The 16,037-nt window shown below is 35.7% G+C and overlaps 1 protein-coding gene across 1 annotated transcript; it reads left to right on the top strand.

Annotated features, from left to right (window-relative positions):
• Positions 1-10,265: 10,265 nt before the first annotated feature.
• Positions 10,266-11,949, top strand: LOC130613554 (uncharacterized). Its single transcript, XM_057434882.1, has 2 exons — positions 10,266-11,057; positions 11,140-11,949. The coding sequence occupies exons 1-2, from the start codon at positions 10,266-10,268 to the stop codon at positions 11,947-11,949; spliced, it is 1,602 nt and encodes a 533-aa protein (XP_057290865.1).
• Positions 11,950-16,037: the final 4,088 nt, after the last annotated feature.

Here is a 16,037-nt window from a genome sequence, read left to right as displayed (position 1 = left end):
CGGAATATTGGTAATTTACAGACCAGAATGTTTGTAATTTCCTATTTCTCTATTTCTATTGTCATATGATAACGTCATAGGTCATTTTGTCCCATGTCAATCCAAATTGTCTTTATTGAGTAGCTACTGACGAAAGTGCTAAGAGATATACCAAGTTTTATTCCATGACAGCTACTAACACTAAGGTTCTCAAATATAGATTTTTGAAAAAAAATTCTTGAATATTTGAATTCTGATCGATTTCCATTTTCTCCTTAGGAAAATCCTTTGTCTTTGTACCACTTTCTGTTCAACTGTGCTATTCTTTGTTTTTAACTGAGGTAATAAGTGGAGTCGTTACTCTCCAAAGACAAGATCATGTGTGATCAACACCCCCCCCCCCCCCCCTTGCTAATATTCTTTTCTTTTAACTGGGGTAAAAAGTGGAGTCGTCACTTTCCAAAGACAAGACCTAGTATGATCAAACCCCCTTGCTAACTTAATTTTTATTTGATTTTGTTTTATTTTTGACTGGCGTAATAAGTGGAGTCGTCACTCTCCAAAGACAAGACTGAGTGTATAAAAAGAAAACATATGACCCGTGACTGTTAATAAGTCATCACAGAAAATTACTGCTCTATCGTTGCAATGTATCCACCTGTGAACCATGTGGTCAAAGGCTATGGTTGTGTAGTGACCATTATTTAAGTTGCCGCAATGGTTGATAATAGCCCTTTACGAAATTTCACTTCTCCATCTACGGTAAAAGGTATGGAAATGGATCAAGGTAAGCAGTAATACGAGAGGCAAATTTTGACACAAGGCCGTTGACACTGGCAAAACGTTTTAGCTGTAAAATGAGATGGGAACCGCACGACACTACCTCTTTTTCAACTAGAGCAGTTTGATTAGCGTTGCAAACATGGCAGACGTAGGCATTAGTGTCTGACAACTGCTCGCTTTCAAAAAAATTATCTAATGAAGATTGTAACGTAGGGTGCAGAGAAATTGATATGTATGGTGCTATAACTTCTAAGGAGCTGGTAATATGACATGAATTGCAAGTGGTTGATGTCTTGATGCCAATACTACAAAGACTTCCAAGAAATTGAAAGTCTAATGACAGACCAGGTAGGAGATATTCAAGAACCTCGGAGACGTCGTGTTGAGCAAAGATAATAAACGCACTTCCCTTCGCAGCTGAGATATGATGTTTTGCACGCAAAAAATGGGAGGGATCAACTGGACTTCTAGAAACAGCCAAACTTTGAGAGGCATGGCTAGAATGGATTTCCATGACAGGTCGTTTTTGACATAATTCTCCTATCTAGTCCACTATCCTTGCACCTGTAACTGCAAAGCTCTACTTATTTCAACTGTTCTTTGCTGTTTCAGAAATTAACTTTCGAAAGCATAACACTGCTTTGTACTTGGAATTTTCAAGTCTTTGTTAATGCCTAGCCCGGCTCTACTCTATTGAGAAGTGGCCATAACAGATTTAACTGCAACCTCGGCCTCGGCGGTTTTAACATTGAGGATCAACCTTCCAAAAACCAGTTTTTAAAGCAGGGGCACTGCCAGACACTAATGGATCTTTTGAATCTCTTAATAATAAATGACCACTGATTTTAGAACAATTAAGCAAGGTGGCGAGACTCTTTATATGCAAAGGGCAGGACAAACAGGAGCTATAGAGACTAATATTTGAGTTTGACCTATGTAGGAAAATCCATTTTTTAACGAAAGAAGATGTTTTGTGCTAAAACCTTGTGACACGGGATATTGGAACTTCTGAAATAAGCATTGGCTGGACTCGAGGGATAAGGATGTTTTGTAAAACCCAAAGTTTCTGGCCACCTTTTAAACATGAGCCATTAAGGATGGTAAGGCCGCTTGTTAACTTATTATCTAGTTCATCGATTGATTTGGCATCAGAAATAGAACCGTCAATGATAGGACCAAGAAAACGGACAGGCGATGACTGAATGGATGGAAACAGTCGGTTCAGATGGCTTAAATACGGAAAAAGGTGTCGAGTTCAAAGACCTTCCTTTTAGAATTAATATGCTTCCTGATTTTCCAATACAGAAAGTCATGCCAGCCCATTTTAAAACAGCAGTGCATCTTGCAAGAAGATTTTGAGCGCCAGAGAGTGAAGATGACATTAGGTTAATATCGTCCATTAAAGCTCTAAACAAAGAAAGTGAAACACTTTTAAAAAAGACGAAATGTAGTGCAGGAGGACTAAAGAGTACAACCAGCAATATTCCACGCATATGTTGGTGCCAGCCACTGGGTAAAGAAATAGAAAATAATTTGCTATAAAGACCTATGTAGTAATTCTTAATGAAAAATATTAGTTTGTGCTCTATTGAAGGGTACGCACTCGCAATATCCAACCACATGGTTGGAAGATCTAATTTATTGGCACCAGCTTCTTTAAGTACATACCACAGCATGGACATACGCTCCCAGCACCCTGGGACCTTTTCCATGAAACCTTTCTGAACAGAGGTATTGATGAATTTGTTGTTATGTATGATATGTGCTTGTAATTGCCTTGATACAAGGCTGAATAGAAGCTTACCTTTGACATTAAGTAACGCAATTGGCCGAAAATCTTGAATATTAGACTCCATGGGAGTTTTAGATTTGGAAATATTAATTTTCAAATGGTACAATGCCATTGAACAGGGACAATAAAATTTTTGTTTTCACAAGAAGACTTAAAAACATTAAACAGAAGTTTACTAATTCGAGGACATTTTTTATTTACTTTATAAGGCATTGCATTTATACCTGGAGAAGAAGCGTTACTGAGAAATTCTTGCCATCTTTACTGCTAGGATCAACCAGTCACGGAAAACCCGTAAATAAGGTAAACCTTTATTAAGGGATATGTCTTACAGCTATTCCTAAATTATGGTATACCTTAATAGCAGTATAAAAAGCAAAGTCTATCCCTCTCTACCCCTCCTCAAAATATGCAAGAATGATCGCTGCTTTGAGCAACATTTTCGTGTTATGTCATTTAATTTTGCCAATAGTCCAGGAGAACATTTGAAAAGAGCGGTAAAATCCACACACTTTTGGTTTGTTGTCTGAAAATATACAGCTACGTACTATACTTGTTTTTTTATTTTTTGAAAAATATAAACGAGTTCAAAGAAAAGAAAACTGAGAGGTACGTCCTCATACGACATTAAAGACCGTGGTGATGACGGCGTGAATAATTTAAATTGGTCTCATACAGAAGCGTGCGATGTGCAGAGATCGAACAAATATGCGAAAACGATCATTTCTAAAATGCGATTGAAAAGGGTACTGACGCCAAAGTCGATGCTGTTATGTACTCCATGTTACATGAAGTTTAAATCTTTGTAAGTGTGCACATTCTTTGTTTGTTTTTAACAATAAACAAATAAGCACACCAGTGTTTATCAAACTTCTACATAATAATCTATCCTTTCTAATTTTTTAAATTTTTATTATTCCTTTTTTATATTTACGCTTAAGAATATCCTAAGAATATACTCAGACTCGACTATTTTATCTTATGATCTACGTATGTTTTTTTCTAGAAATGACTCGATCGACAGTGGTCACCAAGTAAGCGAATCAGAAACTTTCTTCTTGTTATTACTTTCTTTCATTGTTTGACGTCTATAATTATTTACATTGAGACCTTTAAATAATAGCAGTAGCACTTCATCGATAATGTTTTTGGAAGATAGTAATACTGAATCATCCAGGTAATTTGAACGTTTCGTATCATCACCGTTGTATAGGTTGTCGTCTTTGTTGGGTTTCTGTTGATTTCGTTATTGTTCCACTTTGGTTTGGATATATGTTTTAGATCCAGACCTTCAAATATAGAAACTACTATAACTTGCTACTTGTTGGAGTTATCGGAAGATAAATCCGAACATCATTTTTTTGAAAAGAATCTAGTTATGCTTTTTTCTTTTTACGCATTACGACAGGTTGTTGAAGGCAATTACTGACTTAACTTCGGAAATCGAAGCTTGTACAGATGAAGTATTGTCCGATGAAGAAGAAATGGCGCTACAAAAACTTCTGTGTGTTATTGTTAAAAAACAAATATATGTTGATAGAGAACAATTAGCACCCATGTACCAAAATATTTGTTGACAGGTTTGGACTCGTTATCCTATCTTTCCGAGAGAAATAAGCTTTTGTTCAATTTTCTTAATCAATGTAAATAATATTGCAGTAGATAATCGCTGGATCTCCAAAAAGTACAATGCACACATTGTCACCATTGAGATCAATGAAAGTTCTCGTGCAGGTGAGCTTTTCTATTCACGTATGCTATTACTACATGCACGTGGTGAAACGTGTTTCCAAGATTTACGAACTGTAGATGACAATGTTGGATGGATCATTTCGTGAAGCTTGTTTACTGCGTGGACTCCTCCTAGATGACAAAGAATGGAATAATACTTTGCAGGAAGCTGTCAACTTCCAGATGCCTTACCAGTTAAGGCAACTGTTTGTTGTTATACTTACTCACTGCGAACCCTCCGATCCCTTCACTCTGTGGACGACATACAAGGATGCTATGTGTGAGGATTATCTTCATCATATGGGTGAGAAACAAGCTGAATACAGGGTGCTTCAAGATATTCATTCTGTACTTAGGCAATTTGGTAAATCTCGTAGTGATTGAATTCTTCCTGATTTATATGAATTACCTCCAGCTGAAAATATTGACGTAGCTTCTCAACTAAGAGCACAACTTACTCAAGAATAGGCAGCAGTGGCTGATGCGGTCATAGAAGCTGTTGTAAATATTGCTAACAATATAGCCCAAAATAACCGTTTATTCTATTTAGAAGGGGCTAGTGGTTGTGGTAAAACTTTTACTTATAATTACCTTATTTCTGAACTTACAGGTAGGGGTTGTCAAGTTGGTACTGCTGCATTTATTGACATAGCAGCAACTCTTTTAAAAAAGGGTACAACCATACATACTGTTTCGGTTACCTGTTCCTTTTGTAGAGGACAGTACTTGCAACGTAACACCAGTCTCAGCTTATGCTACAGTATGCGACAAAAGAGTTTCTTTTTACTTGACAATGCTTCCATGATTCCTAAACATGCTTTCCATGCAATAGATCGGCTTTTGAAAGACATTTGTAATAACGAACTTCCATTTGGAGGTGAAGTTTTTCTTTTAGGTGGTGATTTTTCACAGTTATTGCCTGTAGTTAGAAAAGGAAAACCAACTGATATTGTGGACGTGTGTTTAAAAAGTTCCCCACTATGGTGCTTAGTTAAAGAATTTCAGTTACTTCGTAAAATGTTACTTCGTAAAATAAGAACGAGACCAGGAGAACAAGAGTTTGCTGAATGGCTTTTGCAACTTGGCTGCACGAGAACAAGAACCTTTCCATGGTGTGATTCAAGTTCCACCCAATTGTGTGTTAGAAAATGAGTGTATTGTAATACTATGTTTAGGGATCTTACACGAGAAAATATGGCATTGTCTGTTATTCTAACACCTACAAATGATGATTCACTTATCATTAATGATCAAGTGTTAGCATTGTTGCCTGGGGAAGAAAAGGTTTATCTAAGTGCAGATGATGTTGTGTGTGATGATGAAGAGGAACGCAATCAATACCCGGTAGAATTTTTAAACAGTATAACACCTTCTGGTATGCCTCCTCATTGCCTTAAATTAAGAACTGATGCCATTGTTATGTTATTAAGAAACATAAACATCAAAAAGGCTTATGTAATGGCACTCGCGTAATTCTAAGACATCTTCACAACAACTGTGTTGATGCTGAAGTACTCACTGGCAATGCTATTGGAGATAGAGTACTTATTCCAAGAGCACAACTTGCGCCTTTGGATACAGGTATGCCTTTCGATTTAGGTCGCAGACAGCTTCCATTGAGGCTGTCCTACGCTATGACGATTAACAAGGCACAGGGACAAACCTTCGAAAAGGTTGGGATATTGTTGCGCAGACCATGCTTTTTTCATGGTCAATTGTATGTTACTTTTTCTAGAGCTAGTTTAATTTAGTAATTTGGATATGTTCGAGTTGCTGTTGTCCCTTCATCCAAGCTAGGATCCCTTAATGGGAAGTGTTATACTCAAAACATTGTGTACAGACAAGTTCTCACTTGATAATGTTTTTTTAAACTCATAGCACTTTCATCATCTAGCTGTTTGTGTTATGTACAATAAACTCTAACACGGAATTTTCGCCGATGTGTGTGCGCACTATATTGATCGTTTGGCCTACTATACAGGGTTTGTGTGAACGAATTATCTATAGTGCTTTTGCTACAATGACAATAAAAACAATTACAAAATACAAAAACATGAAACGCAGAGTATTAGCAAAAACTTCTTTTTAAAAAATTTCTGTTTTAAATCTAAAAACCTTATAACAGACATGAAAGTATAAAAGATTTTGTCAAAGTTTATAATTCCTTTTTTTAAAACAACACAAATTACAAGGCATACAAAAAATGCAGAACATTTGAACATAAATTGCAAAATTATTGTAGGTAAATATGTTACACAGATCAGTATTTACGTCATTTATTTTTTTTATTTTTACGTGCTATTATTGAAGTTTTTTTTAATGTTTTTTTCCTGTTTTTAGTTAAAGCCTAAATTCTATCATTTGTGGAGATAAGGCATGAACTAAAGTAAGGGCATTACATTTTTATACTGATAAATAAATATTTATATGTCTATTTTTTAATTTACAGCGGCCGATATTTTTTTCCCGCCCCTTCTTTATTATAAACATTTTTTGACAAATTACTGTCTTTGTCTTTCTCTTAGGTTGCAGCACGAGATTGTTTGAATTGAAGCGGGAGTAAAGCGATTAGAAGAAACGTGTCGACATTTATTTGCTTGCAAGGTATCGATCAGCATACTGCCCAGGTAAGCTCACCATTTTAAATTTTTTATTATGTCGTTAAACTTTCTTAATGCTAGCAAAAAAATGTATCAATACAATTTAATGTTTGTAATGTCGTAAAGACATCGACGATGGAGAGGTCTTGGGTAGAAGAAGAGGGACAATTTTGATGACACGAGAGTTATGATAGTGAATAGGGAAAAAGAGATAAAGAGAGATATATTGTAAACACGTGTTGTTGTTTAACCTATTTTCCCGATATTAAACTGGCGACGAGGAGAAGGGAATAACAGACGAAGATTAAATTCGACAAGATTTAATTCGACAAGATTTAATTCGACAAGATTTAATTCTTATCTGTGCAGTAATTTTAAAATTTTATGCACTTGCGATGGATGTTCGAAATCTTAATCTGCCAACCTTTCCACAGTTTCCCACAGATGTGTCTACACTCAGTTCGCGCTGGAAGAAGTATAAACAAAGATTTGAACTTCTGTGTCACGCTATTGGTGTCACAGATGAGTCTCAAAAACTAGTTATGTTGTTGACCTACGTTGGAGATAGCACGTATGAAATATATGAAAATGTTAAGCCTGAACGTGAAGAAGATATAACATATCCGAATGTCATCGCGACGTTAGAAAACACTTCGAACCACAAGTAAATAAGAGTTACGAAACATATCTATTTCGCAATATGGTACAGCAAGAAGATGAAACGATACATCAGTATTTTATACGATTAAAAGAACAAGCAGTAAAAGGTGATTTTCACGATAAAAATTTGGAAATCAAAAGACAGATTGAACTTTCTACTACTAACAACAAGTTACGTTTATATAGCTTCAGAAATCCTGATAAAACCTTGGAAGAAATACTGGTGACGCCCTTGTAGGCCCCATGATAGATAGTTACTTACCAGAAATAGGTGCACGTATGCTGTCTAAGTTATGCAGGGGTCAGATTACTGGCTTAGTTCCTCCAGTTACATTGTTTGTACCTTGGCAGATCATGCGTTACTTAGTAAACATTATGGGGCAGAAGTAGAGTGTGTTCTGCCTAAAAGTAAAAATAAAAAAGGCCAAAAAATAATAATCTTTTTAAAAAATATAACTAGTGCAGAAAAGATGTTTAATCCTGTACGTTTTGATGGGACTAACTATCTTGTAAAACGCAAATATTGCAAGGACAAGGATAACATTCTGCAGTACAATGGTATGTCGAAGGTTGCTGTTAGTGAATATGCACCAATACGCCTTGAATATGCACATAGCCATTTGAAAGTGTTGTTTTATATTCAACGGTACACTGCTGATGGCTTTGTTATTGACACCCATGTGCAGTCATTAATGCTTCATTGTGCTCAAACAGTTACAGCAGCAGAAGTATAGTTAGTATAGCTAAATTTTTCGTAGCTTCACATGTCAAGGAACAATAAATATTGTATATTGTTTGCGTGGCGTTGCTTATTTATAGCTAGTAGTCCTTTAGAAGTTGTAAACTATTTAGTTTGGGTTTATGTGAGATCGACTATTTAAGCTTTATCCAATTTGTTGTCTACCTATCCATTTTGGAAAAACAACAGTCTGAAAACCATACAGCAAGCAGATATTCTTTAAAAAGCACAGGCGAATGATAAAGAGCGAATCAACGAATTGCGGTCATTACCGCCGAGGTAAGCCACATTCTTTAAACCAACGAGGAATGAGTAAAAGAGGCCGACCTCAAAATGCTAAATGTTATCGTTGTGATGGACCATTTCCCCATCAAAACAGATGCCATGCTGAAAACCAAATTTGTAACGCATGTGGAAATCAGGGTCACTTTCCAAAATACTGTAGAACCAAAACATATCGACATCAAAACACCCGAGCACGTCTGGAAAGAGGATCCTTTTACCAATCAAGACAGCCCTTCAATAACGTTACTTATTCGCCGTTAAACGATTTTTCTGCTATGCAAAATACCCTTGAAGCTAAAAGTGATGATGAAATTTTGTTTTCTATCCAAACTTTGTATGATTGTGAACTTTCCATGATTAGTAATGTGTCTTATTCGTCTGATGTTGTGAATTCTCCATTCGATAGCACAGAAAACACAAGTAACAGTAACCACAGTTATAAGAATAGTAAGCAAAATTCTGATTTCAATACTGTTTTGTTAAATTAGAAGGAGTAAAAGTAAATTTTCTAGTCGATAGCTAAGGAGCTAGCATTAACATTCTCACATTGCGTACTTTCAATCAGTTAAACGAACGCCTTCCAAAAAAATTAAATCTACTCAAAACAAAAACAAGCGTCGTAACGTACGGAAGTGACACTTCCGTACGTTACAAATTTGAAAGTTTTAGGACGCGTTAACCTCTTAGTAGAAACCACCTCTAAAATGATTAACGCGCCATTTTTCGTGATCGACACTTCTCATAGAAACCTATTATCAGGCCGAATAGCAGTTGATCTTGACGTCATTCAGATGAAGAAACAAGTTTTTTCTTTACAAAATCAGCGAAGCATGCAGCCAAACTACAAAGCAACTGATAAACTAAAATCAAAAGAAAACATTCCAACACACCTCCGCAGAATTTTAGAAAGTTATAAAGATACCGTGTTCAGTGAGAAAATCGAGTGCATCTTCACATAGATAACAACGTACCCCGAGTAGCGCAAAAAGAAAGACGCATACCTTTTGCTTTACGAAAGCGAGTTAATGCAGAAATCGCCAAAATGAAGAAAGCAGGCATAATAGAAGATGTCACAAACGAAGCGACGCCATGGTTAAATCCGTTAGTTATTGTTCCCAAACCCGAGGGAGGAGTACGAATTTGTCTCGATATGAGAGAAGCAAACAAGGCTATTAACCGAACAAGATATCCAACCCCCACCGTAGAGGATTTAAAAATCAAGCTAAGTGGCTCAAAAGTATTTACCAAGTTAGACATGCGAAGTGCTTTTCATCAACTGGTATTATCCGAAGAGTCACGACCTATCACCGCTTTCCAATCCGAAACTCGAATAAAACGTTACACTCGCCTGATTTTTGGCGTGAACTCCACGTCGGAAGAAATGCAACATGTGCTTAGATCCTTAATAGCAGACATTAATGGAGTTGAAAATATTGCGGGCAATTTATTTATATTTGCAAAATCTAAAGAAGAGCACGACGTTATTTTAAACAAGGTATTAAAACGTTTCGAAGAGAAAGGACTCACATTGAACCTGGAAAAATGTGTATTCTGCAAAAGCAACTTAGAATTTGTTGGGCATATCTTCTCAGAAGAAGGCATGAAACCAAGCCCAAAGAAAATTGAAACCATTACAAACATGCCTTAACCCGAAGATCTCAAGTCACTTCGAGGCTTTTTGGGACTCACCAACTACATGCAAACATACATACTGGACTACGGTACAATAACTTATCCACTTAGACAATTGATCAAAGAGAAAGCCGAATGGACATCCGAATGTAAACATGCCTTTGCTACTTTGAAAAGCGCTTTGAGTAGTGAATCGTGCTTAGCATATTTTGATGAAAACAAAGAGACATTTATGTTTACAGACGCTAGCCCATATGGTATATCCGCCGTATTGTTGCAGAAAAGCAACGGTAAAGATGATGTTAAGGTTATATCATATTCATCCAAATCCTTCATAGAAACTGAAATGAAATATGCGCAAATCGAAAGAGAATGTTTAAGCATCGTTTACGGATGCAAAAAAGATCGCTTGTACTTAATCGCTAGAGAGTTCACCATATTCAACGACCAAAAAGCATTAGTCAATCTCTTAAGTAACCCAAAATCCACGATACCTCTGCGAATCGAGCGACTAACACTTCGACTTCAAGGTTACAACTTCACAATAAAACATGTAAAGAGTGCAGAAAACATATCAGATTACGCTAGCAGATACCCTCACACCTTTAGCGACGACAAAAAAAGCAACGGTATAGAAGAATATGTAAACTTTACAGCCACATATGCCTGTCCAAAAGCGATTACCCTAGACGATATTAAAACCCAAACTTCACAAGATAAAATATGTCAACATCTAGCCAGTATTATAGGAAAGAACAACTGGCACCTACTAGACAAACCGACTAACTACCCTGATTTAAGTAGCAAAGAACTAGACGAGCTGAAGCATTACCGCAAGTTCAAACACGAACTCACCGTATCGAACAACAAAGACATTGTCTTAAAATAAAGACGCATTATCTTACCAAAATGCTACCATAACATTGCTGCTACATTAGCTCATCAAGGACACCAAGGTGTTACTCAGATCGAAAGTTTATTTTCAAGGAATAGACGATTTGGTTGAAAAGAAAATTTCAAACTACATTCCATGCCAAGCTGTTACACCAACAAGAGCAGATGCGCCTATCAGAATAATGGATATACCCGAACAAGTTTGGGAAACTTTGAACATTGATTTTCTTGGACCATTTCCCACAGGATACTACCTATTTGTCGTGATCGACCAAAGATCTAAGTTTCCAGAGGTGGAATTTCTCAAGAGTACCAAAGCCGAAATACTGATACCTTGTTTAGATAGAATGTTTAGCACATACGGTAATCCACGCAACGTTATCTCCGATAATGGCCCACCATTCAGCTCGCAGAAAATCAAATCTTACTTCAAACAAAGGGGAATAAAACACAGACGGATCACTCCACTATGGCCACAGGCAAACGCAGAAGCAGAACGATTTATGCAACCGCTTAATAAAATAATGAGGACAGCTAAACTAGAACACAAGGATTGGAGGAATGAAGTTTATAGATTCTTATTTGCTTACCGCTCCACACCTCATAGTACCACCAAAGTTGCCCCTTCAGAACTGATGTTCAATAGAAAAATTAGTTACTCAATACCATCAATAGACAACAAACTAACATACGAAAACCAGCAACAAATAGCCACTGACAATGACAAAGCGGCCAAAATAAAGAACAAACAGTACGCAGATGAACGTCGACATACGAAAGAACCATCGTTATGTGAAGGAGACCGTGTCGTTGTTGTACAGCATACAACCCTACAGAGTTACGAAAATAAATGACACAATGGTTACCGCTCAATCGGAAATTGACTCATCCAACATCACAAGAAATATTTCTCATTTTAAAAGTATCCCGACAACTGCACCAACTCCTATCATTATAAAGGAGGAGGAGGAAGACATAGAGCCACAACTTCCAGTATCGCAATCCGCAAACAAACCTCCATTCAGAAACTATACACCGCCCAACCAAAATCCCAAAATTTACCCCAGCAGATCAAGAAGACCAGTTCACCAGTTAGTTCAGCAGTCAAAACCCCTGACATTTTATATGAACGTTGCCTGCTGTTGTTTTGTTACATTTAGATACGGACTACGTGCATATCGTCTAGCGAAGGGAAAGATGTAATGTCGTAAAGACATCCACGATGGAGAGGACTTGGGCAGAAGAAGAGGGACGATTTTGATGACACGAGAGTTATGATAGTGAATAGAGAGAAAGAGATAAACAGAGATATATTGTAAACACGTGTTCTTATTTAACCTATTTTCCCGATATTAAAATGTTTTCTTTTCTTTTCATTTTTAGACCAAACAATTAAATCCCACGAATTACGAGAATGAAGCTAAAATAATAAAAATCGAAAATAAAGAATCAATTAACGGAAAAGGACTGTATACTATCACTTCTGTAGAATTTGTATATATGAATTAAGAAGATAATGTTAACACAGTCAATGCGACATCAATTCATTAACAAATTTACTGACTTGACACCTTTAACGTCGATTCGCACTAAGTAATTTCGTTCTAATATCACAGTTTTGTGGATCGAAACTTGCTTATTGATTGCGGACATCTTATGCCGCATTACTTTCTACCTTTTCTAAATGTAATTTGTTACTTATCTGACTTACCTTAATGCTTTTTTTCTGAAATTCTGTCAACCGCAACCGTCAAAAATTCTTACACAAAAATTTCTTCACTAATTACAAAAAAGGGTCAAGACAGAGAGATTTGTTAGCATATTTTTTTAGGATTTAACTCGGGTGCAAATATTGTAATTTAATTAATTAACAAATCAATCAATTTATAAAGGTCATAATTGTGCTACCATTGAGATGAATGAACGTATTGATCATAATGAGTGAGGTTCAGACACTTGTGACGCTCGATGTGTCAGTTCACCTGAATCAATATGGTTGCAGAAATTACTTTTTGTTCTAGAATTAAATATTGGAAATTTTTCGTTTAAACTATTTGCAGTAAAACAAAGCAAGTAACAAGGTTTCGTTGTGAATATAAGTATCGACCGGCATTTGAAACAGAATAAACACAAAACATAAGGATGAAAGACAACAGCTTATCATTCTAACTACTTTTGTACTCTCTTCATCGGTAAATTATAACATTCACAATTTGAGCTGCTATTTAAGGGAGAAACAACAAAGAAAGTAAACACTTCCTTTCTAAAATGTAATCACATAAATGGACAACCTTGAAGTTTTTTTTTTGAAATATTACCACTAACCAAGAAGGTTTAAAAAAGACACTAACTCGCCTTTACTTTCAAGCATTTTATAATAACAGGTGTCAGAAATGTTTCTCGGTAAAACTTTTAGCTTTAATCATTTCAGCTCTTAACTTTAAAAGCAACTTTGAGGATGGGACCTAAGTAGCCTTTTGAAATGACAATAACTACACAGATAAAATTAAATTTTTTTTGAAGACTTACGTGTATGTATTTAAGTTTCTTTGTTATTTATTGAAAAACTGGGTCATAAAACCGAACATATAAGAGAAATTGATCAGTAAAAAGCTAAGTAAAAAGGTTGGTAAATAATTAAGCCAATCAATCAACGCTTATTTTTTTGAATACTTTTCGAATACTTGCTAACATGTTACCAAGCACTTTAACAATTAAGTAAACACAGTTTACAGCAGGGCTTAAAAAGTTAAAGTTTTTGCAATATTTAAGCAATGGAGCGCACTTTTAATAATAAGGCAAGTAAAAATATAAATTGTTTATTTTCTTTGTAAATACAGTGGAATCTCTCATCTAGAACTCGCAAGGGACCAAAACCTTTGTTCGAGATAGAGAAAATTCGAGATAAAGAAAGGAAAATACCTTAGCCGGAGCACAAAGGGACCGAGACTTTAGTTCGAGATAGAGAGTAGTCGAGATAGAGAGATTCCACTGAATCTATACACTTCCTGTTTTATAAGAACATTTTTGTTAAGAGAACAGTCCTTATATTTTATAGAAAAAGTAAGAACTAAATAAGAACAGATTAGTGCCTGAATCATTCCTTTTAACTAACAACAAAATAAAACAAGTGACATAAGAATTAACAACACGAGTCTGAATTTCCTGATAAAGTAAGAATAATCTAATATATGCATTTTTCAAAAGTTCTCTCTCAAGCAATTTTGGCAATTTTTTATGCGATCTACGTAAAAACCGGTAAATATGTTAAATAATTTTTATTTAGCTTTCAGAAACATCAAAGAGAATGCAAAAATTCGATCTGAAACAAAAGTAATTAAATTTTAAGCAGATAGTGTCATTCTTAACAAATTTCAAGCTTCTGATGACGTGTCAGAAAATGTAGTGACGCAAGCAAAAAGTTATTCCTGCCATTTTGTCCCTTTTATGACGTACTATAAGTGTGCCAAGTTTGATTCAATTTGAACAACCCTATGAGAAGTTATTGAGGGGCAGAATCATAGTATGTTCGAAAAACCCCAGACCGAATAGGGTTAAGAATGATGTTTATTCCAATTCAAATCGAACTTTCTTTTTCATAAAGCACCTGGTTTTTACAAACATTCAGTAAATTTTTCACAATAGTCATAAACGCATTGTTTTGAATTGTTTACTGATCAATATTATTTCCAGTCATTTGCGTGACAAAATCATAACCCACCTAATTTTGCCCCTAATTTTTATCTTTTCAATTCGAAATAAGATTATTCGTTATAGCATTTTTCTTTACAGATAGCGATAATGTTAACGACACCACCACCACAACCACCATAGCCCCAGCATCAACGACACTACTACCCGCCAAAACAACGACAACAGCAACAACAATAACAACAACAGTGGTGATGGTAGCAACACCAATGGCCTCTGTAAGCACAAAATATTAATCACGTGCTAATTCTAGATTTTCTATTTGTGCTTTTTCCACTAATTTTACAAGAAAATTTACACATTAGTATCATTTTCATACTTTTAGATCCCGATTTAAGCTACAATGCTTTTAAAATATACCGAAAAGTTTATAAAGGATCGTCAAGCAGAAATGCTTGGCGTGTTTGACGCAAGAATGGTGGCAAAGACCGGGAGGGGTATGTTTGGATCCCAAAATATAAAATAGCTAAAAAGAAGAAAAATATATTTGGTAGAAGAAATATCATATTTAACGGCACTGCAAAGATTGGAAAATTAAGTTACCAGCAGTGAATGTATAAATTTTAACCCATGCTAATTCGCAAATACGTTTTCTTTGCTGGTGATATATTTTTCTAATCTTTTGTTGTATTTATTAGCTAGAATAAAATTAATTAATAAACAATCTTCCGCGTTATGTTTTCTTTCATTTTGTCAAACTTTAGAAACTTTGTTTCCGTTGCGGAATGAACAGGTTGATGACGTCAACAAAAAACCTTTAAACACCAATATCCCTGCAACCGTTTGTCAAAGATACACGATCCTATACATTTTCTTGACCAACGTTTCAAGATCTATACGATGAAGGCAACACGTATACAAATTTAAAAAGAAATATTTTTTAGTGTTTTGGGGTGAGTCTTTGCTGACATCAGCAAAATTTTTTAACCCTTATTTCTTCTTAGGCGTTGGTCGAAACGTATGATCTGTAGATTATTTTGATCAGCGTTTCAACCTCTACACAGTACAGGCAACAAATAAACTAATTTTTTTGTATCTGCACTGCTGACGTCAGCAAAAAATCTAAAACAAACTATTATACCATTGTCCTTCTGCCTAAGTGGATTTCTCCACGCGCCTTATCGACTAGTACTGAAATATTTTATGCAAATGGAATGGAGCACTCTGAAATCGTAATTAAGATTTTGAGTACAGTTGACTCTCTCTATCTCGACTACCCTCTATCTCGAAC

This window comes from Hydractinia symbiolongicarpus, chromosome 11 (assembly GCF_029227915.1).
Source record: "Hydractinia symbiolongicarpus strain clone_291-10 chromosome 11, HSymV2.1, whole genome shotgun sequence".
Classification (NCBI taxonomy): Eukaryota; Metazoa; Cnidaria; class Hydrozoa; order Anthoathecata; family Hydractiniidae; genus Hydractinia; species Hydractinia symbiolongicarpus.
Note: the sequence above shows the minus strand (reverse complement) of the source record. Positions and strands in the feature narration are given on the sequence as shown.

Excerpts from the sequence above, each read along its gene's own strand:
- LOC130613554 (XM_057434882.1), top strand. The coding sequence starts at position 10,266 with ATGCAAACATACATACTGGACTACGGTACAATAACTTATCCACTTAGA. Across the intron at positions 11,058-11,139 it reads AGTTCAAACACGAACTCACC|CTCATCAAGGACACCAAGGT; the intron begins GTATCGAACAAC and ends CTGCTACATTAG.